The sequence below is a fragment of the Danio rerio genome, chromosome 25 (assembly GCF_049306965.1).
Source record: "Danio rerio strain Tuebingen ecotype United States chromosome 25, GRCz12tu, whole genome shotgun sequence".
NCBI lineage: Eukaryota > Metazoa > Chordata > Actinopteri > Cypriniformes > Danionidae > Danio > Danio rerio.
Window position 1 is genome coordinate 24,950,244 of NC_133200.1, and position 22,262 is coordinate 24,972,505.

The 22,262-nt window shown below is 36.9% G+C and overlaps 1 protein-coding gene across 2 annotated transcripts in view; it reads right to left on the reverse strand.

The window, feature by feature from the left end:
* The window catches only part of si:ch211-236l14.4, an 88,608-nt gene extending 85,378 nt beyond the window's left edge, over window positions 1–3,230 (reverse strand). For both annotated transcript variants that reach the window (XR_012400411.1, XM_021473876.3), the window contains exons 1-2: window positions 2,431–3,230; window positions 139–310 (exon numbers count right to left, since the gene is read on the reverse strand). Coding sequence is in view for 1 of the 2 variants with exons in the window: in XM_021473876.3 (XP_021329551.2) it covers window positions 139–310; window positions 2,431–2,901 (643 nt within the window). In the remaining variant the exon portion in view is untranslated. The remainder of the gene's footprint in view (window positions 1–138; window positions 311–2,430) is intronic.
* Between the last annotated feature and the right edge of the window lie 19,032 nt (window positions 3,231–22,262).

The window sequence follows — 22,262 nt, forward strand, 5'->3', positions numbered from 1 at the left end:
GTGATCTCGAGCCCGAGGCAGATTTGAATTGTATGCATAGTCACAAGCGAATACATGTTTGGACTGGTCAACAAAGTGTGAAAAGGACAGGGTGGCCAAATTTGGCTTAGGGGTGGCAGTCATTGAAGCTTTGCTTACCTGAGGATCCCAGGAAGTAACGTTCTAAAACTGATCCAAAGCCAGAAGGGTTGTCCCTGAAGTCGCTGACTGTGAAGGGCTGCATGGAAATATTGGCGTTGTTTATCGGCCAGTTGGGTGCACGGACGCTGGCACCTCCGTACCATGAAATATTCACCATGGAGAAACAGTCCTAAGAGAGAGGATAACCATTCTTAAAATGTCTCAGTATAATCTAGCTACAGTTGAAGTCAAAATTATTAGCCCCCCTTTGATTTTTTTTCTTTTTTAAATATTTCCCAAATAATGTTTAGCAGAGCAAGGACATTTTCACAGTATGTCTGATAATATTTTTCTTCTGGAGAAAGTCTTATTTGTTTTATTTCTGCTACAATAAAAGCAGCTTTTAATTTTTTAAGGACTATTTTTAGGTCAAAATTATTAGCCCCTTTAAGCTATATTTTTTTTTTCTACAGAACAAACCATCATTATACAATAACTTGCCTAATTACCCTTTCTTGCCTAGTTAACCTAATCAACCTAGTTAAGCATTTAAATGTATTTAATGTTAAGCCTTTAAATGTAAGATGAATATTATCAAGTCAAATATTATTTACTGTCAAAAAAAAAAAAATCTGTTTTTTGAAATGAGTTACTAAAACTATTATGTTTAGAAATGTGTTGAAAAAAATCTTCTCTCCATTAAATAGACATTGGGGGAAAAAAAATAAAAAGGGGGGCTAATAATTCTGACTTCAACTGTATATGGTGAATAATCCTGCACGTCTTTATTTTAAATTAATTATCAATCCTACCTGCCTGAATTGCTGGAAAATTGTGGCTATTGTTTATCTTTATTTAAGTTATTGTGTTTTGTCGCAATCCACACTGTAAAAAGCGCTATAGAACTAAAGATGAATTTAATTTAATTGAGTTGAAAGTACTAATTACATTGTTCTTCATCAATGGTAAAAACAAAGCAAAACGTGAGCAAGCAAATTCAGCTAAGAAGCTTCTGGCTCACACAACACATGAAAGCAGGTGCGCATATAAGTCAAAGGGTTGGACGGAACTATGTGTTCTTTAGGCTTAAATCTAAAATAACACACGAGGTAGGATATTACTGAAGTAGGAAATGTGGAAAATGAAGGGATTAAAGTTGAAAACTTCCGAAATGCATTAATTCCTTGCTGAACAAAGAAAGACTTTGTCTTTGCGGATATCTGGGAAATGTACCTTTGTCCATTTCAGTCTGGTGAACTTTGAAAGCCCTGCTTTAAAAAAAAACTTTTTTTTTTCTTTTTTTTTTAAGAAAGTAAGAATGCAAAGTAAAATAACTGAATAACCACCCAAAATAGGTTTGGGAAATCAAATAAAAATTCCCTTTAATTAAATAGTAAACTTGATATAAATAATAACTTATAAAGTTAAATCAGTTCAGCTAAAATGCTTTATGCAACTATGTAAAACAAGAAAACTTTAAATCATTATTTATAGCTATTAAGAGAGTCTGACACACTTAGCTAATCAAAGAAGCTATTTCAAAAAAAATAACATGTATAGTTTTTATATTATTTGTATATAATTATAGATGTGCCTTTCAGTTTCACATTTTAGCAACCACAAACATTGGTTATAAGTTAATGTTAACAAACTCATATAATAAAACATAATTTATAAGTCCCTAACGATAAGAAACAAAATTATGTTGTCCATAAAATGTCGCCAAAACAGCCTCTAGGCACGTATTGATTTTATCAGTACACATATTTCAATTTAATGTTGTGTTACTTTTAACTGTTTAAACGTTATAATGACTATTTACTGCGAGGAAAAAAGTCAGAAAGGAAGTTTTTAAAGCTTAATCCCATAAAAGTAACTAGACAGCTTATTTTATTTAATTACTTTTTTCTTTAGATATATAAAGTTATCTACACTGTAAAAAAATGATATGATCAATTAGTCATGACACATGACAGCATTTTGTTTAGGTCATTGCAACTTATTACAGTTAATCATGTTCTAACTTATTTTTTTAAGTTACGCAAGTTGTTTTAAGTCAGTTTAACACAATTTAAGTTTAATGGAATCGTTGGGTTAATTTGATTCAGTTTAAACATTTAAGGCAACCAGTATTTTTTTACAGTTATAAATGGCTCTGGCTGTTAAAAAATATATAAAATTTTTCTATTTTTTAATCTATTTTTTTATACGTGTGGATCAGAACTTTCTAAACGCTTTGTATTAGCATGCTTTACAGCTATTTATTTATTTTTTTCTAAATATAAGAGTTTAGTTCTAAAAGCATTTTACCTTCAGGTCCACATGACAGTGAATTGGAGTCCAGGTTACACTGTAGCACTCAGTATCCGAGTCCTCCTCGGATTCCAAAGATATCTTCACCTCTGCGACCGAATCCCAAGTGTAGCAGAACTCGGTTTTGTTAAGCCAGCACATGTTCCTCACGAACGGAACCTCGATGTCTGTGTTCCCCACGTTCTCCACGTCTATCTCCGCAAAAGTTTTGTCCTCGGTCAGTGTCTGTATGACCAGAGTTTGCGTCCGTCTCTCCCAAATAAGTCCACTAAAGCTACCCTTCAGGATCCAGTTCTTGTTGGGCTGATCCACAACTTGCCAATAAATGATCCCAATTGTCATGACAAAAAACACAGCGACTCCCAAGCAAGCAATTGCGCCCTTCCAGGTCTCGTTCATCTCTTTCAAGCCCGTGTCCCATGTCACCTCTGGGATTGGACTTGGGTTCCTGTTGCGAGTATGTGGCATGATGATTTCAGATAGAAAGAAAAAAATGATATCTAATCGAAAATGATAAGAAGTAACAATCTTTCTGCTTCAAAATGCAGAATGGTCATCGTGTAACGGTCCAACGCGTTCTCTTCCCTGCGAATGTTAATATTTGAGCTGGATTTAGTAATTGCGCGGTTGCGCGCACTGGCCGCCGGTCATCAAATGATCCAGGTCAAGTTCTCCAAACAGAACCATTCCAGAATGAACAAAAAATGTAATGCATGCTGCTTCTAGTGCAATAGCAAGTTTAAAAGCATTGATTGCAGAAGAGTGAGCAGCCTTACCCGGGTTTGGCAGCAATGCCTACAAATAGCTCCTCAGCGGCTTATTTGCTTGGCCTGCACTTTTGCGCTGGTGTGACGTAACGTCATACTGCTTCTTCAGAAAGGTACAAGAGAAAGTGATTACACGAGCTTTGAGATTACCGGGGCCCCCGGTCAGGGTGCACTGTGCGGTGAATCCCCCATTCTCACTATATGCGTGCACGCGCCTGGCATTTGGAAACGCGCCTGCATGCAGAGCGGTTGACTCGCGTAAGCGCAAGAAACACGCATCAACCCATGCGCACGATGTTTCTGTAACGGTGTGTGTGCTGTAACCATTCAGTCAGGTGCACAAATCAATCTCAATGCAGAAAAGGCTGATAATCTTAATATGCATTCAGTACGTAGTCTTATTTTAACCTCTCCTCAAAGCATTTGTACTCTATTTGCACCATAACGCAATATATCTGTTCACTACATAAGTGTGTTGTACATTAATGTCATTTTATATTATTAATATTGTGTGACTGTTGTTGTAAGTTATGCATTCTAAGTTTATAAAAAAACAAACATCCCATCTACTTTAAAACACCTGCCAAACTTTGTCTAATAGCTCTGTTACCACAATAAAATGCCTTTAATCAATAATGAATGTAAATTATGTTGGTTTTGATTATTATTTTTATTTCTTTTTTATTTAATTTATTTTCTACTTTTTATATATTTAGATTTTTTTTTTTTTTTCCTGCAGAATCTTGTCCACAACATGTTTCTATCACATTTTCAGGTAATATCTGCACTGTAAAACCCAATGGTCAACTTGAAATGGAATCAAATGAAATGGATGTAGTTAACTCAAAATTGACTGAAAGTTAATTCCACTCATTTGAAAACAGTTTTGAAATCAGTGTTGAAGGCAATGAGTTAATAAAATACTTCATTACTTCAACTTAAATGTAGCAATTTCACAGTACTCATATAAATTAGTTTTAACTCAAATGGATTGTAGCAATCGGTTTCCTCAAACGGTTTAAGTTGCCTTAACTTACTGGGTTTTACAGTTATCAGTTGGTTTGAGTTCTCTTCATTTATTGGGTTTTACTGTGCTCAAATTGTTTCGTTTACTCAAATAGTTGAAGTTCACAGTACTCATTAGGATTAGTTTTTTAATTTAAATGGTTTGTTGCAATTGCTTTTCTCAAATGGCGTGAGTTACTTCAACTTTTTGGGTTAACAGTGTGCAAATAATAAAACACCAATAATTATTGTAACTGTTCAAATATTTTCCATGATAAAAAATATACTAATGTGCTCAATTCGTGTGTACACTACCAAACAATTACATTTCAAGTATTATTAAGCATTACACAAATTATGAAAAAAAAAAAGAAAAGTATGGTGATTATGCATCAGCACAAAGTTTCAGTACAAATCAAAACTGTTTTGAGTTTATTGTTATAAATTTAAGTTTCTTCAGTCATGACCCTTTAAAGGTTTCAGTTTTGGTCCTTTTCTCAGACAACATTAAATTCACTCTGTATCTGTTTAAACAAATAAATAAATTAAAATAGAAAGAAAGAAAGAAAGAAAGCTCTGTACACTTATTACATTCTAAACAAACTACGGTAGCATACATTTCTAGCAGTAAAGGGATAGTTCACCCATAAAAAAAGGATAGCTCACAAATTATCCCATCCTTAAGTGGCTTAAATCCTCATGAGTTTCGATTTTTATCTGCTGAGCACACACACACACACACACACACACACACACACACACGCACGCACGCACGCACGCACGCACGCACGCACACACACAAAGATGTTGTAAAATAGGAAAAACATCTACATGCATTACTGTTTTTTTTTTTTTTTTACATTCTTCAAAATAAATTGTTTTGTGTTCAGGAGAAGAAAAAACTCAATTACTGAGAATTAAAGGGAGAGTAAATGAGAGTAAATGATGACAGAATAAAAAAAACTGGGTTAACTATCCCTTTAAGTATTTTTTTTTTTTTTTTTTCTGGACAGTTACTGGTTGTTTTGCTTTCCTCTTTACTATCAACATAAATCATGGGAATAAAATAAAAAAGGAATCTAAATTAATGAATACAATTAAAAATAATTAATACAAATTAAATAAAAACAAAATAAAGTAATGTAAAAAGTTGTTTTGTTTACATAATTTTCTTGGCCAGACTATTTGTTGTTGTTCATTTTACAATAATAAAGCTTAACACTGCTACATTAATGATTCTACCATCTGGTCTGTTTATCTCTATGTACTTCATTTTAGCAATGCACTGTAAAAATGCTGGGTTCCACACAATTATATTGTCTTGGGAAAACTTGAAGGAATTAAGTTAGCTTATTAACTATCACAAATTTAAGTGGATTAAGCATAAAACTATTAAACTGTTGCAAAAATTGGTTTGTTTCTGCTCATTTTAGATAGTTTGAACAAACACCAAATGTCATTTTTAAGTGTGTGTTCTATCTATCTATCTATCTATCTATCTATCTATCTATCTATCTATCTATCTATCTATCTATCTATCTATCTATCTATCTATCTATCTATCTATCTATCTATCTATCTATCTATCTATCTATCTATCTATCTATCTATCTATCTATCTATCTATCCAGGGGCGGACTGGCCATCTGGCAATTCTGGCAAATGCCAGAAGGGCTGGACCATTTTTTTAAATGTGGGCCGGTCGGTTTTTTATTTTTATTTTATTATTATTTTTTATATGTATTGGTTTTTACATGCAGCAGCTTTTATCTCGTGCAACATGTGAATATTATGATGACGGTGATGATGGTAATAATAGTAATAATAATAGTAAATGTTAATCATTTGGCCCAATCGGTGATAGTTTCAAGAGGGGTCGACTCAATCAAAGGTTACGCGGACATAATCAAAATCTGGCAAGAATGTCAAACAAACAGTACGTATGGTAATGTGGGCTGGTGTGGCTATAGTGCCAGGGCTGAATTTTTGTCCCAGTCCGTCCATGTATCTATCAATCTATCTTGGAACTTGATGAATTGATGATGAAACTCCCAATTCTCCAGCTTAAGTTTTGGCTGAGCTTTTGTAGGACCCAGGAGATGTGGTTATGTTCAGCTATGTCCTGCACTGTAAAAAAAATCAAAAAAAAAATCCCTAATTTTATGTTTTATTTCCGGCAGCAGGGGTGCCAGAAAAATTTACATTGAATTTCTGTAATGTAACAGCTATTATTTTAAGTTTTATATATATATATATATATATATATATATATATATATATATATATATATATATATATATATATATATATATATATATACACCCATAATAATTAAATAAACCGTAAAATTAAGAATTTTTTTTACAGTGTGGGCTTATATCAAGTTGTATAAATGTAGATGAAACCCCAATGCATGTACTCCCAGAAAACACTCTTAATTCTAAATTCATAATGCTATATAAAAAACAGAAAGTAAGTTGCCTTGTCTATGCAGCCTTACCCAATTTTCATGGTTCCGTGATACAAATTTAGTGTTACAAATTTGGTCTTCTATTTATCAGCCTAATAAGTTGTATGTACTCCTTTTAGTCTAGTTCTGCGAGGACGCAAGCTCCCTATAGTTATTCCACAGCTGTGTGGACCAGAGGAAAATATTACTCCTACTCATCATGGGCTAAGCCCAAATTCTTGGCCCCTATAAGACAGTATATGTGGCCTCTTTTCCATTATTCATGATCCATGCTATTTACACTTATTTACAATTTTTCTCAGTCGCTTTGGTGCATTTCTCACAACACTGTTTACATTTGTAAAACAGTTAATGCATTTCTTAAAACAATTAGTACAAACTGCAAAACCTAGTTGATAACCGGCAAAAAAGTGTAACTTGCTTAAAATGGAGAGCTCATTCCTCGAAAGCAAGTATTGATATCAATGAAAATGTCAGTGTCATCAAGATGAACATCCTGGCACTATTGTTATTGAACAAAATAGTCAAATGGCTTTGTCATGTTTTCATTATGACAGTTTACTCTGTACATTTTTTCCAATGCAGAAGTCAGATTTTGGTGACACTTCCTGAAAATGCTCGAGACAGCACTATATACTATTTGCACAGCCATTTGAAAACGTCTCAGGTTACGAATGTAACCATGGTTCCCTAAGGGAACGAGACGCTGCATCTCTGTTAGGAGACACAATGGGATACCATCCCTCTTTTATAACCTTCTGAAGCACAGGTGTAATCAATCCAATGCATTTGGCGGTACGCAACGTGCGTGTGGCATCAGACCAAAGGTATAAAAGCACCATGCACACAGTGAACTTCAGCTTATACCTCTTTCACACCAGGTATGAAAAGTATGGCAATGCGACGCAGCATCTCGTTTCCTTAGGGAACCATGGTTACATTCGTAACCTGAGACCTTCCCTCTCAGGAACTCTATGCTGCGTCTCTGTTTGGAGACACAATGGGAATGCTATCCCAAACACGCCATAGTTTTACATGCCGGGGATGAGTTCTCCTTAGAATGCTAGGACACTGAAACCTGGAGTAGGGTCCAGGTCCAACTGATAAAACCTTACAAAGGTATGCGGGGTGGACCACCCAGCTGTGTTACAGATGCCAGTCATGGACTGGCCAGAACGAAAGGCTTTGGAAGCCGCCATACCTCTGGTTGAGTGGGCCCTGATCGCTTCAGGTACAGGCCGATGCAGGGCTTCTGTAAGAATCAGCTCTTTGGTTTAAATCATGTTTAAACTTTGGGGATTCGAATCAAAGATTCGAACATGATTCACATAGAATTATTTAAAGCTTACACTTAACTTTAGTATTTGTCCAGCAAATAGAACGTTTAGTGTAAAGCAATTCTGTATTATATTATATTATTACGTGGCCAACAATAACAATATAAAAACAGTATCTAATTATTTAATGAGCAAGGTAACAGTATCTGAAGCTGAGGCATTAACTTATAAAGCACACAACACACCAACACGGATCTTAAAACGAAACAAAAGTTTATTGCTACTCTATAACACAAAGTACTAATCTACGTAAAACAAACAAATGCACATACATACACACACGCACAAGCAGTTTGAGGAGAGTTTTGGCTGAGTGGATTTAACTTCTAGCCTTTGCTAAGTTCTTAGCATTGCAACCTGAGAGAAACCATAAAAGCAGAGAATTTCGCTATTCTTTACTACTTAAACATAATTCACACCAGATTCAGTAATGGGTAGAAACCTTGTTTGTGCTACTTGCGTTCTAATGTAATTTTGGTTTCCTCGACTGGTCCAAAGGGAAATCCCGGCGAAGCTTATTGGTCAACGTAGCAACTTCAGTGACGTGATGGAATCCCCTTGTCGGTGAAGAGGGGTTTCCTTAGTCGGTTGATAGGGATACGGATGTTGGACAAGGCGGTGTTCGAAGTCCTTCCTGGGTTCCTGTAGTTATGATGAGTTTCAAGAGTTTGGATGTGTTGACCCGATGGCTTGTTGTTGAAGCGGTTGCACAAGCAGATCAGGGGTCGAGCCGGCAGCAAGTGAAGGTCGCGGTTTGCTCCGTGATGTAACAAGGCTTCCGGCGAGGCGATGTAACGGCCACAGCACGAGAAGAGCGACGTCCGGGCAGCGACAGCGGTGACGACTGGCAAAGATGACCGGCAAAAGACGACGATGAAATTCCTTTGTTCAAAGTTTTATAGGCTTTGGTAGAGGCTTGGTCTACACAATACTTGTCCAATCAGAGAAGGTGCAGGTGGAGTCACACCCCAATTCCGCCCTCTAGAAGGCCGGGTTAGCAAATTGTGTCGGTGCTGCTTTGATAGCATAGTTGTTAAAATAAAGTCTCATAACATGGACACCTTTCATAGTATGGTTTCTTCATATAAACCAATGCATTTGAAATGTTCCTAGCTTTCAATCAATACCAAGCATGAAGTATTTCACAAACATTCTGTAGATTTCATTTGTCACTGAGGGCTATTACTCAATAACTATCCATAACAGTTTTGTTAAACACATGGAACATGTACACACAAAAACCTACAGAAACATAAAGCAAACGTACATTACTCAAATAGACTGTTTTACTTAAATGTCCATTAAACTTTGGAAGCGTTTCTGATCGCTTCTGTGTCTGCCTGAGAATGTGTATTCCTTGCAGACGCAAAAGGACACGCGAACCAAAAGGTACTTCTCAAAACCGGTTTGGTGGGTTTTTGATTGTAGAGCCTCTTATTGTTTTAAGGTGTAAAGTTAATTAACACGCAACTGTGATGTTGACTGGCTAGTCATCCTGTGGATTGCCTTTTGCTGGGTGCCTGTGGATTGCTTTGAAAATTAAATCAAAGCTCAGACATGTAGGCACCAACCAATCTTTTAAGGATAACATGGTCTGTGGCTTGTTCGGTTCTGGAACGATCCGTTGACTCACTACAGCTTCATATGCCAGTGAAATTGCCTCGACTATCCAACGGCTCAGAGACTGCTTAGATGCTGGTGCCCCTATTTTAGGTGGGCCATACAAAACAAACAACTGTTCTGTTGTACGCCAAGCAGACGTACGATGTACGAACGCATCTAATGCCCGCACTGGGCAAAGCAGATTCAAGCGCTCCTGGTCTGGCGTCATAAATGGTGGAGGATTAAAGGCCTGCAGCACAGTAGGTCGCACCACCTCAGTTGGGACCTTAGGAACGTACCCTGCTCTGGGGTACAGAAATACTCTCACCATACCAGGTGAGAATTCCAGACAAGAGGGAGCTACAGACAAAGCTTGTAAACCTCCTACTTTCTTGATGGATGTAATAGCCAAAAAAAAAAAATACGTTTTAAGGGTTAGAAAATTTTCTGACACATCCTCAATTGGTTCAAAGGGGGCTGTCGTCAGTTGACAAACCAAGATCTACAAGGTGGGCCCCCTCAGAGGCCACACCCACAGTTTCCAGAGGTCCGGGTGGGGGTGCACTATTGTTGCCGCAGGCACGCCCGCCGCCGGCTCTTTATCAAACAGAGCGCGGTGACTTCGCAGCACTCGGCCAGGAAGTGAATCGCAATGCACACAGCTACCCCCCTCAAGGGCTGACTGTGCGTGCTCCTGACCAAGGCACTGCACACACAAATCATGTGTGTCCTGTTCTGTGATGAAACGAGGACATGGAGGAGCACATGATCTAAATTTCTTTTCCATTTTACTACTTTTTTTAAACAGAAAATGAAAGTGTGTGCTTGTATTCAGTATAAATGGTTTTTGTAGTGCCTTATCAGTACTGCTAGTGCTTCAAAATCAACAAACTCATTTGCAGAGTGAAGAGAGAAAAAGCTGAAGTTCACTGTGTGCGTGGTGCTTTTACACCTTTGGTCTGACGCCATACGCACGTTGCGTCCCGCCAATTACATTGGATTAATTACACCTGTGCTTCAGAAGGTTATAAAAGAGGGATGGTATCCTATTGTGTCTCCTAACAGAGATGCAGCGTAGAGTTCCCTTAAGGAACTACAGTAAAGTTAAACATAACTGCATTTTGTGAGGTATCTGAGTCCAAGACACTGAATATGTATGTTTCACATTTTTACTAGTGGTGGGCAAAGCGAGGCTTCGTGAAACACTGAAACAGTCGAAGCAAATGTGTCGAAGCTTCGAAACGTTTCGAAACCCCACTCTACAGTGACATCTAGTGGTCATTTTTTATGTATTGCACTGAAACAGCTTCAGTAAAGAACAGTTAAACAAATTGAGGCATTAAACCCCACTTTGTATGCTTGGTCCTTCAAGTAATTTAGTACAGTGGTTTAGGTGTAAGACTCCCATGTGGGGATAGTAGGGTCGAAGCCAGCCTAAAACAGTTGTTTTGAAATGCTTTAATACCAGTTGGTAATGCTTTGCTCTTGTATCGCTTTGTTTCAACATTGGTCTGATATCCAAATAAATAATTTGTGAATAAATATGTCTTGTTTTGGTCTTAAAAAAGGGTTGTTGCTAGATCAGAAACGGTGGCCTGAAGTTATCAAGAATTATTTATAATATTAATTAAATTTCCCATTTATAGTATTTTATTAATGTCCGCCTACCCTAAACACAACCATACTGTAAAAATATTTATTATTGTTTTACAGTGTTACAAAAAGGATGCTAAATTGATGGCGTAACTGCAGCTGTATCCCATTTAGGCTACACAAAACAGAAACATGATTAAAATACATAAAACCATAATTTCAGAGTATTTGTACAAGTCGGGATTCGAACCCAAAACATCATGCAAAGCATAGAAACAGCATGCAGTCTTCTAGGCCATATGAGACAGAATATTTTTGACCTTGGCAGTGAAATCCAGATTCACCAGGTCTCGAAACGTTTCTAAGCTGATCGATACTTTGAATCGCTTCAGTCATGTGACTAAGTGTTTCGAAACACTTTAGTCACGTGACTTGGGTGCTTCGGATAATGCTTCGGTGCAGTGTTTCGAAACACTTGCGCTTCGGGATCTCGACACTGTCGAAACATCAGTTTCACGTCAGCCATCCCTAATTTTTACTGCATTTGCTCTTTGCAATTATAATTTATTCACAGTATGTGCAAAAGAATTAATACACTCTTATTTACAACAAACAAAAACTCCCTTTGGGTAGACCTGTGAACAACTGTAAACAATATTGCAGTACATATTGGAACTGAACCTACAACACACACACAGGTGTGTAAATTATTTATAAAATTGTTCAATTTAGAAGACATTTTCTGGAAAAAAGATTTGATTTTTTAACAAAATTAGCTTGACAGATTTTAACAACTAGTTCAAGATTTTTGTATGTAATAACTCCAGCATTTGCAAGTTTAGTTAATTTTGACTGACATGACATAAGCAAATGATATTGTTATAAAACAGCAGAGTATGAAAGCAATTAATGCATGTCCAAAAGCATTCGCAATGTGTTGGAAAGAATGAGAAACTGCTACTATGAAGTGCAGAAAAGACATTGTTTTGAGAAATGCATTAACTGTTGTGTAAATGTAAATAGTGGTGTGAGAAACGCACCAAAGCCACTGAGAAAAACTGTACTTAAATAATTTTACTCTTTAATTGCTAGCATAAAACCAGCCAACTGTATTACAAAGATGTACAATATATATACAGTTGAAGTCAGAATTATTATCCCCCTTGAATTATTAGACCGCTTGTTTATGTTTTTCCCAATTTCTGTTTAATGAAGAGATTTTTTTAACACATTTCTAAACATAATAGTTTTAATATCTCATTTCTAATGACTGATTTATCTTTGCTATGATAACAGTAAAACATATTTGACGAAATATTTTTCAAGATACTTCTATACAGCTTAAAGTGACATTTAAAGGCTTAACTAGATTAATTAGTTTAACTAGGCAGGTTAGGGTAATTAGACAAGTTATTGTATAATGATGGTTTGTTCTGTAGATTATCAAGGAAATTTTAGCTTTAAGTGTTTGGACTCTCAGCAGTGAATAATAAACCACACTGAACTTAACTGAACTTAAACTCTAAAAACTGAACTGACAATGTTTCAAATCACCATATTCTTATATGTGAAGCTGCTTTGACACAATCTACATTGTAAAAAGCACTATAGAAATAAAGGTGAATTGAATTGAATATATTACCGTCAGGGAATTGAGAGTGCAGTACTCAATGCATGATTTTAACCCTTTATCAAAAACTGAAGATGAAAATAGTAAAAGATGTAGACATTTGAATGAATTCTTGCTTGAGAGGGTTTTCTGTTCCAGGATGGACAGTGGGTAGATATTACCCTTAAGTAATGTAGCTGCAGACAGCAGGTCAAAAATACAGTCGAATGGCCATAGTGGTGGTTGTGTAGTTATCATTTTTGTATTGAAAACATCCTGGAACACTGTATATTTCCATTTACAGCTGCATACAAAGCCAGTTTTACCACAAAAATGTGCATACAATTATCTTAAATCAGTTGTGCAGCTCTACTTATGTCACATGAAATCATGCATGCAACTTTGTGTCATGCAGCCCCAGTCATTCCCTGCCAAATGGAAAATATATAAATGCTTAGCACAACAGTGCAATCTGCATTGGGGAAACCACATGAGAAAGTTGGATAGTGTTGCTTCAAACGACTCCTTACCTCCCCATTCACGACATTCTCTATGCACTTAAAGAACCTTTTATATGAATTTCATGCATATTTTGGCAGTAAAAATGGCTTTGTACGCAGCTGTAAATGCGTGAACGGATTGACTTATATTTTTGGGTTTTCTTCATATTCTTCAAGCAAGAGAATATTTCACCCCTGGTCAGTTGATGGTAAGATCGTGTAGTTGTGTTCAATACTTCTAGCACAAGGAAAAGGATGCTTTCTAGATATCTGAGTTTTAGAATAATAGCACAGTACCTGACAAAACCCCAACCCAGTGATTTGTTTATATTTCTCTAATCTTTCATTGTCAATAAGGCTCATGTAGGAAGTCTCAGGAGATGAAGTTACCAACAGATCCTATGATCATGATCACGTTTACCAGATTAGAACATTGACAAGGATTTACTGGAAAATTCATCTTAGCCAAAGATAGAGTTTGTAGCACAACTGAGATGGTAGTCACCACTGACACAAGGTGATCAGAATGCCATCCACTTCACAATAAAAGTACAAGTCATTAACTATCCTCAGTGATGTTCAGATGCAGTGGTACATTAAGTAAATCTGGTCTATTTGTACGGGATCTGGTCCTGGAGGGGTGCCAATAGGTAATGGTAATGCAGCAGGCAGAGTGGATTCACAAGCATTAAGCCTTTAAGATTTGAGGATGGAGAGATGGATGACACTTGAGAGCCAAATGGCATGTCATATATATCACTGTTTGTTGATGGAGCGCACAAGCCTTTGATGATACGGTGTGATGTGATCAGTGCGTTTCATTTCATCGGATGATAAAACTTGATTGCAGATCAGTGGCTTTACCTTGGAAAAACTGATAGAACTGATTCTAAACAGAGACAGTGCCTACTGTCTGACCCAAGACTTATTTGAAAGCCGTCAAGAGGAGCTAAGGGTCTATTAAAGCAACACTATGTAACTTTTTTTCACAGCTCCCCCTTGTGATAAGTACAATTGCCTGTTACCAACAAAGCAGATCACACTATTTTGCTCAAAGAAATTTTTAAATACACTCACTGGCCACTTTATTAGCTGCCCAACAGCATGTTAATGCAGATTTCTAATCAGCCAATCACATAGAAAGGCAATAGTAACTCAAAAAAACACTTGTTACAACTAAATTATGCAGAAAAGCATCTCTGAATGCACAACACGTCGAGGCTGATGGGCTACAGCAGCAGAAGACCACACTAGGTGCCACCCTTGTTGGCTAAGAACAGGAAACAATTCGTATAGGCTCACCAAAACTGGAAAGTATTGTAAAATGTAATGTATTGTAAAAATGTTGCTTGGTTTGATGAGTCTTGGTTTCTGTTGCAACATTTAGATGGTACCAATGGTTAATAAATCACCAATGGTTCACACCCAGTGTAAAGTCTGACCAGATAATAGGAATATTATATATGCTATATTTGCTCAATATAAACTATCATGGGTCCATCTGAAAATATAGGAAACACATGCAAAAACAATAGTTCATTTGGAGTTTGGATTTCTGATGCTGCTTGGGATCAACGTTGTGTTCAGTTGGGTCTTCTGCTGAAAGTGGAGACAGACTGGGGATTCACACATGGGTATTATTTAAACTAACCAGATGAAATACAAAGAGTACTTGAGATTATAAGACTTTTCTTTATATGTGCTGGCAGATGAAGGACAGGTGACAACAGGTAAGTAGAAGCTGGTATAGAATTTGGTGAGTAACATGACAAAACCTGTCCGAGAGCATGTGGGTAGTCTCTATTTTCTATACTGTAAGCCTGCTGGCTTTATCATGTTGTGAAGGATTGCAATTGGGCAAGCACTGAATGCTAATGAATGGGGATAAGTGGGTGGACTTTCACTGTCTAGTAATGATGGATGGATGGATCAGCATCAGTTTCTTTCTTTCTTTCTTTCTTTCTTTCTTTCTTTCTTTCTTTCTTTCTTTCTTTCTTTCTTTCTTTCTTTCTTTCTTTTATCCATCCATCCATCCATCTTTTTTGTTTGTTTGATTATTTTCTGTGGGACCATTTGTCCTTTTTTTCTTTCTTTTAGCCATTCATCTTTCTATCTATCTATATTTCTTTCTTTTTTGTCCATTTTTTTGTCTGTCTGTCCATATTTCTTTCTTTTTTTTCTTTCATCCATCCATCCATCCATCCATTCATCCATATGTCAATATTCTTATTTTTTAATTTGTTTGTTTGTTAGATTTCCATCTGTCTGCCCATTACTCTGTAATCTAAAGCCGGACACTGACAATGGAAGATGTGGATCCAGATGCAGGGTTTATTATGCAGAGAATGGTCAGGCAAGCAGCAGTCAACACAGAAGCAAACAGATGGATACAGGCAATCCAGAGTCATGGCCCATAAACAGGCAGATGGTCAGTACAGACAGACAGCAGGCAACGTAAACATAAATACAAGGTGAGGGTAAAAACACAGCAAGAAAAGGCAAGGAAAACATGTCGTAATGTTCACACTTAACAAGACTCAGCAGTTAGTGTGTGTGTCTGTGCTGCTTTTAAAGTCCATGTCATTAGCTCTAAACAGCTTCAGCTTTGTGTGTTAGCAATCAGCCAGGATTAGGAACCGGTGTGCGTGTGCAGTGCATTACTGGATCTTGTAGTCCATATAATGGCAGATTTGTAGTTCTATCTGATATGCGTGTTTACAAGCGTGTTTATCTTTTAGATCGCTGGTGATTGTGACACACTCTTTCTTTCTTTCTTTATTTCCTTTTTTCATTTGTCAGTCTGTCTGTCCATCTTTCTTTCTTTTTCAGTCAGACATCCATCCATCCATCATTCTTTTTTTATTTGTTTGTTCATTTTCCATATGTTTGTCTGCTTTCTTTTTTGTTCATTCTTTGTTTCTTTCTTTCTTTCTTTCTGTTATGCATGTGCTGCATGAGTGGGCGGAGCTGTGTGTGAGCGTTTGGCGTGTGTACAGGTACAAAAGGTTTACTTTTTCTATTCTTTTTCTCGTCTTTTTGAGGTTATTGGCTTCATTAGTTTGAGAAAAGAATTAATTAAACTTATACCGGAGCATCTGCTCTCGGTTTTCGTGTCAGAATGGCTATGACAGGGAGTTGGAGCTTTGATTTTCTAACATGGCGTCATGGGATCAAAGTGGACTCCACTGTTAGTGTGGAGGAGTGTAGTTTGGCTATAGGTGAAGTTGTGGGCACTGCAAGCATCCTGTCAGCATCTCGTATGAATAATGCGATTGTAGTATTTGTTAAGACGGTTGATTTGGCGAATCAGTTGGTTGAAAGTGGAATAGTTATTGGTGGAATTTTCAACCCAGTGCTTCCGCTGTCCACCCCATCTAAAAGAATAACTTTGTCCAACGTACCACCTTTTATTTCGAACGAGGTGCTGACCGGAATGCTTTCTTGCTATGGCAAACTTGTTTCCCCAATAAAAATTATTCCTATCGGGTGCAAGTTGCCTTTGTTAAAGCATGTTTTGTCTTTTCGGCGTTACGCCTATATGATTTTGCAGGACAACTTAGATGAATTAGACGTGGCTTTAAACTTTCGTCAGGACGAATTTAATCGTGTAATATTTGTGACTACAAACAGCATGAAGTGTTTTACATGCGGGGAAGTGGGTCATTTAATTCGCTCATGCCCCGGTCGATTAAACCAGCAGCAAGATCAAAATCGTTCACCTGCTGATGCGCGTGACTCTGAGATGCAGAATCGCATAGCCGCTGTGACAGGTGTTAGTATTGCGCCTATGTAACGGAGGCCAGCTAGTAAGTGCTGTGCAGGTAAACCTCACTCCTCTGACCTCTTAACGTGCTCTAGCGACAGACGCTAGAGGCCATGGTCTTTAGCCTCCTTGGTAGAGCAACCGACTCCCATGCGGAAGGTAGCTGGTTTGATCCCAGCTCGGAGCGGGTTGGGCGGTGTAAGACCGGTGGGGTTACATTGGTGCCGTGACCCGGATGGGAGTGAGGTTTAGGGGGGTGAGTGTAACGGAGGCAAAAAATTTAGGAATATTTCCCAGATGTAATGCAATTCATGGAAAAAGCTAAGCTTTTTAGGAGTGAGGGAAGATTGTACAGGGGGTGTATCAACTAGAAAAACTGCTTGGCAAACTTAATGCCCAACCAAGGCTCGGTAATGACAGCACATAAATACGTTCTCCTTTTTTTTTCTTTTCTGTTTTTTCTGCTTGGGCTATTTTTGGTTTTGCCTTTCTTTCCTTTCTATGGAGGAGTTTTTTTTTTTGTGGCTTCTCTTAATGTAAATGGGGCTAGAGATATTAGGAAAAGGTATCAGATATATGAAATAATTAAACAAAAGAGAATTGATGTTTTATGTATTTAAGAAACGCATAGTGATGCATTAAACAGTTCTGACTAGGGTAAGGAATTTGATGGGTTATCCGTTTGAATTCATTATCCGTTATCCATTTGAAGTCATTTGAATTCAACTAGCAGTGGGGTTGCTATTCTGTTCTCTAAGAGCTTTGTTCCTGTTTCCTATCAGGTGGATGAAGTCATTAAAGGTAGACTTTTAAAAGTTGATGCCCAGTTTGAAAAATATTCTTTTATTTTTATATGCGTGTATGTTCCAGTTAATGCTTTAGAAAGGATGGTGTTCCTTGATACGTTGAGTAATGTTTTAAGTAATTGTGACACTGACAAAGTTTTGTTTTTAGGGGGGATTTTAATTGTACTGAGAGCATGCTTGATAGGAATCATGTTGAACCACACATGGCTTCACAGAAGCGTCTAATTCAATTAATAAAAACCCATGAAATTGTTGATGTCTGGAGGAATTTTAATGGCAGTCAAAGACAGTATACCTGGGCTCATGCTTGTGATAATATGATTTCACTAGCAAGATTAGATAGATTTTATTGTTTTAAGCACCAATTTAATCTTTTTAGAAGCTGTTCAATTTGCCCAGTGAGTTTCTTTGATCACAGTTTGTTACAATGTGTCATATCTCAAAGGTCTATTAAATCAAAAGTGCATATTGGCATTTTAACAGTAATTTATTGTCTGATAAGCATTTTAAGGAGATTTTTAAAGAGTTCTGGAAGAATTTTAGAAATACAAAAACTTATTTTCAATGTTTGCAGCAGTGGTGGGAGGTTGCAAAGGTACAGGTCAAACAGCTGTGTCAACAATATACTCTTAATGTCACAGGAGACATTCTCCGTTCAATAAAATCAATTGAGAAGGAGCTGGTAGAGCTTCAAATGCTTGTTGACAGCACATCTAATTTGGCTTATTTGGACTCTTTTAATAAAAAGAAAAATATTTTAGGTAAATTTTTGGATACCGTTACACAAGGAGCGCTGGTCAGATCCCGCTATCAGAGTATAGAGTTGATGGATGCACCTTCTAAATTCTTTTTTAATTTAGAGAAAAAAAATGGACAAAGAAGGCTTATACATGCTTTAAAATCAGAAGATGGATCTTTGTTGTCAGAACCTTCTGATATTCGAAAAAGAGAGGTGAGTTTTTATGAGCATTTGTATAAAAGTGATCTTATGCATGAACAAACGACTAATGTCTTCCTTGAAAACTTGCCTCAGCTGTCCCAAGAGGCTAATGCTGAGATCAGTAAGGCCTTAACTCTGGAGGAGTTGGAGGAGGCCCTGCAAAGCATGGAATGTGGGAAAGCACCTGGACTTGATGGGTTGTTGATTGACTTCTATAAGTCCTTTTGGCCGGATGTGGGTCCGGACCTACTAGAGGTGCTCAAAGAAAGCCTGGCCTATGGGCGGCTTCCCACAAGTTGCCGTAGAGCAGTTCTCACGTTACTGCCAAAGAAGGGAGATCTGAACGACATCAAAAACTGGAGACCAGTCAGTTTGTTGTGCAATGATTACAAATTGCTTTCAAAAGTCCTGGCAAACAGATTAGGGGCAGTTTTGGAGCAGGTGATCCATCCTGACCAGACATATTGTGTACCTGGTAGACGTATTGTTGACAATATATCCTTTATCAGGGATGTTCTGGACCTTGTCAAAAAGCTTAATTTAGATATTGGTCTTTTGTCGCTTGATCAGGAAAAAGCTTTTGATCGCATCGAGCATAAGGATTTATGGGATGCTCTAGAGGCTTTTGGCTTTAGTTCAAGTTTTATCTCAATGGTGAAGGTGTTGTACTGTGACGTTGAGAGTATTTTGAAAGTTAATGGTGACTTATGTGCTCCTTTTAAGGTTTTTAGAGGTGTAAGGCAAGGCTGTGCTTTGTCCGGAATGTTGTATGTTTTAGCAATTGAACCTTTTTTAAATAAATTAAGAGCAGATTTGCACGGGTTATGTGTTCCATCATGTCCAATTGTGTTTAAATTGTCAGCATATGCAGATGATGTTGTTGTTTTAATTAGTTGTCAAGATGATGTTGAATTGCTGTTAAAATTGCTAAATGATTTCAAGGAGTTTTCCTCTACCAAAGTTAATTGGTCTAAAAGCGAGGCCATTTTAATCGGAAAATGGTTAAATGGAGAACCAAACCTCCCCGATGGTTTACTTTGGACCAGAGAGGGTTTTAAGTATCTGGGAGTGTTTTTAGGAAATGAAGCAGTTGTACAAAAAAACTTTGAAGGTGTTGTTGAAAAAATAAAAGGTCGTCTTAGTAAATGGAATTTTTTACTTCCAAATATGTCGTACAGAGGCCGCATATTGATAATTAATAATTTGTTGGCATCATCTTTGTGGCATCGGCTAATGTGTGTGGATCCTCCTTTTAATCTTTTGTCAAAAGTTCAGTCAGTATTGATAGATTTCTTTTGGGATAAACTACACTGGGTTCCGAAAGCTGTGTTGTATTTGCCGAAGGAAGAAGGAGGTCATGGACTTGTGCATTTACAGAGCCGAACAGCAGCTTTTCGGCTTCAGTTTGTGCAGAGACTTTTGAATGGACCATTGGACGCAAACTGGAGATCTATAACCTTTTTGCTAATGCAGTCTTTTGGAAATGTGGGCATTGAGAAAACTTTGTTTTGGCTGATTCCTAAAAGGATGGATTTATCCAAACTTCCAATCTTCTACCGTAATATCTTCAAGATATGGACTTTGTTTACTGTGCACAGACCTTTAGATACAACGTCTTTACACTGGCTGCTACAAGAACCTTTAATCTGTGGTTCACGTATGGACATATCCTTTAGGGGATCTTTTCCTGCACTCAACGAAATTCTCTCATCGGCTAAAATAACAACTCTTGGGTGTTTATTAAAGTCAGCTGGAAAAGACTTTAAAAATGCTGACGCAGTTGCTGGACATTTGGGTCTACATTCTAAACGGACAGTTACCAAACTCCTTGAACAATGGAGGGCATCTCTCACAACTGAAGAGATCAGGTTGTTGGAGGACTATTATGAGGGGTTAACTGTTCCAAATTGTAATGATTTTTTCTCGTTTTTGTCATTATCTCCCAACTTAGAAAACTGTGAAGGGGTGTTTTTACATTGAAAAGATGTAATAATAATTGGGCAAGAGTCAGCTTCTGGGAAGGTTTTATATAAAACATGTGTTAAAGTTTAAAAAAAAATGGGTTTGAACAATAGAGTGGACACTCCATGGCGTGAGGTTTTAAAGTTAAATGAGGATGAGCACCCTCAATGGCGATCACTGTACAAGTTACCATTAACTAAAAGACATGGAGATTTACAGTGGCGAATTTTGCATGGTGCTGTTGCAGTTAATGCTTTTATTTCAATTTTAAATCCTGATGTTTGTCATGACTGCCCTTTCTGCTTGCAGAGAGAAACTGTTTTTCACACGTTTATGCAATGCTCCATACTTGAGCCTTTGTTTACTGTTTTACAGAATTTGTTTGTATCTTTTGGAGAAACCTTTTCCACTAAAACTTTCATTTGTGGGTTTAAATATGTTCAGAGGAAACGCTTTAAATGTCAGCTTCTCAATTTTTTAATAGGACAAGCTAAGATGGCAGTATATTGTACGAGAAAGCAAAAAATTGAAGGAAATGTGAATCACAACTTGTTGGCAGTTTTTGTTAATTCTGTCAAATCAAGAATTCTTGTTGAGTTTTGGTTTTTAAAGCTATGGATGATCTTCCTTCTTTTGACTTGATGTGGTGTTATGCCGGTGCTCTGTGTGAGCTTTATGAAAATGAGTTGGTCTTTGCTCCCATTTTGGATTATTTTTTTCTTTTTCCTCACTTTTTTTGTGAGCTGATTGTTTGAATAATGTATTAATGTTTTTGTAATAAAGTGTTGTGAAAATCAAAAATCAAAAAATCTTTCTTTCTTTCTTTCTTTTTAAGCACCCATCCATCCATCCATCCATCCATCCATCCATCCATCCATCCATCCATCCTTCTTTCTTTTTCATTTGCATGTTAGTTTACATTTTTCTTTCTTTCTTTCTTTCTTTCTTTCTTTCTTTCTTTCTTTCATTTGTCTGTCCATCTTTCTTTTATTTGTCTGTCCATCTTTCTTTATTTCTTTCTTTTTTCCATTTGTCTGTCTGTCCATTTTTCTTTCTTTCAGTCAGCCCGTAATTCATCAATCCATCCTTCTTTTTTTCTTTTTTTTACTTTCCATCTGTCTGTCTGCCCGTCTTTCTTTCTTTCTTTCTTTCTTTCTTTCTTTCTTTCTTTCTTTCTTTCTTTCTTTCTTTCTTTCTTTCTTTCTTTCTTTCTTTCTTTCTTTTGTTCATTATTTGTCTATTCATCTTTCTTTCTTTTATGCCATCTTTTTTTCTTTCTTTTAGCCATCCATCTATTTTTTTTTCCTTTTTTTGTTCACTCATTTGGCTGGTTGACCATATTTATTTATTTATTTTTCTTTCTTTATATATTTCTTTTTTCTATCCATCCATCCAATCATCTTTTCTTTTTTTATTTGTTTGTTTGTTTGATTTCCATCTGTCTGCTAATTTTTCTTTCTTACTTTCTTTTTTCA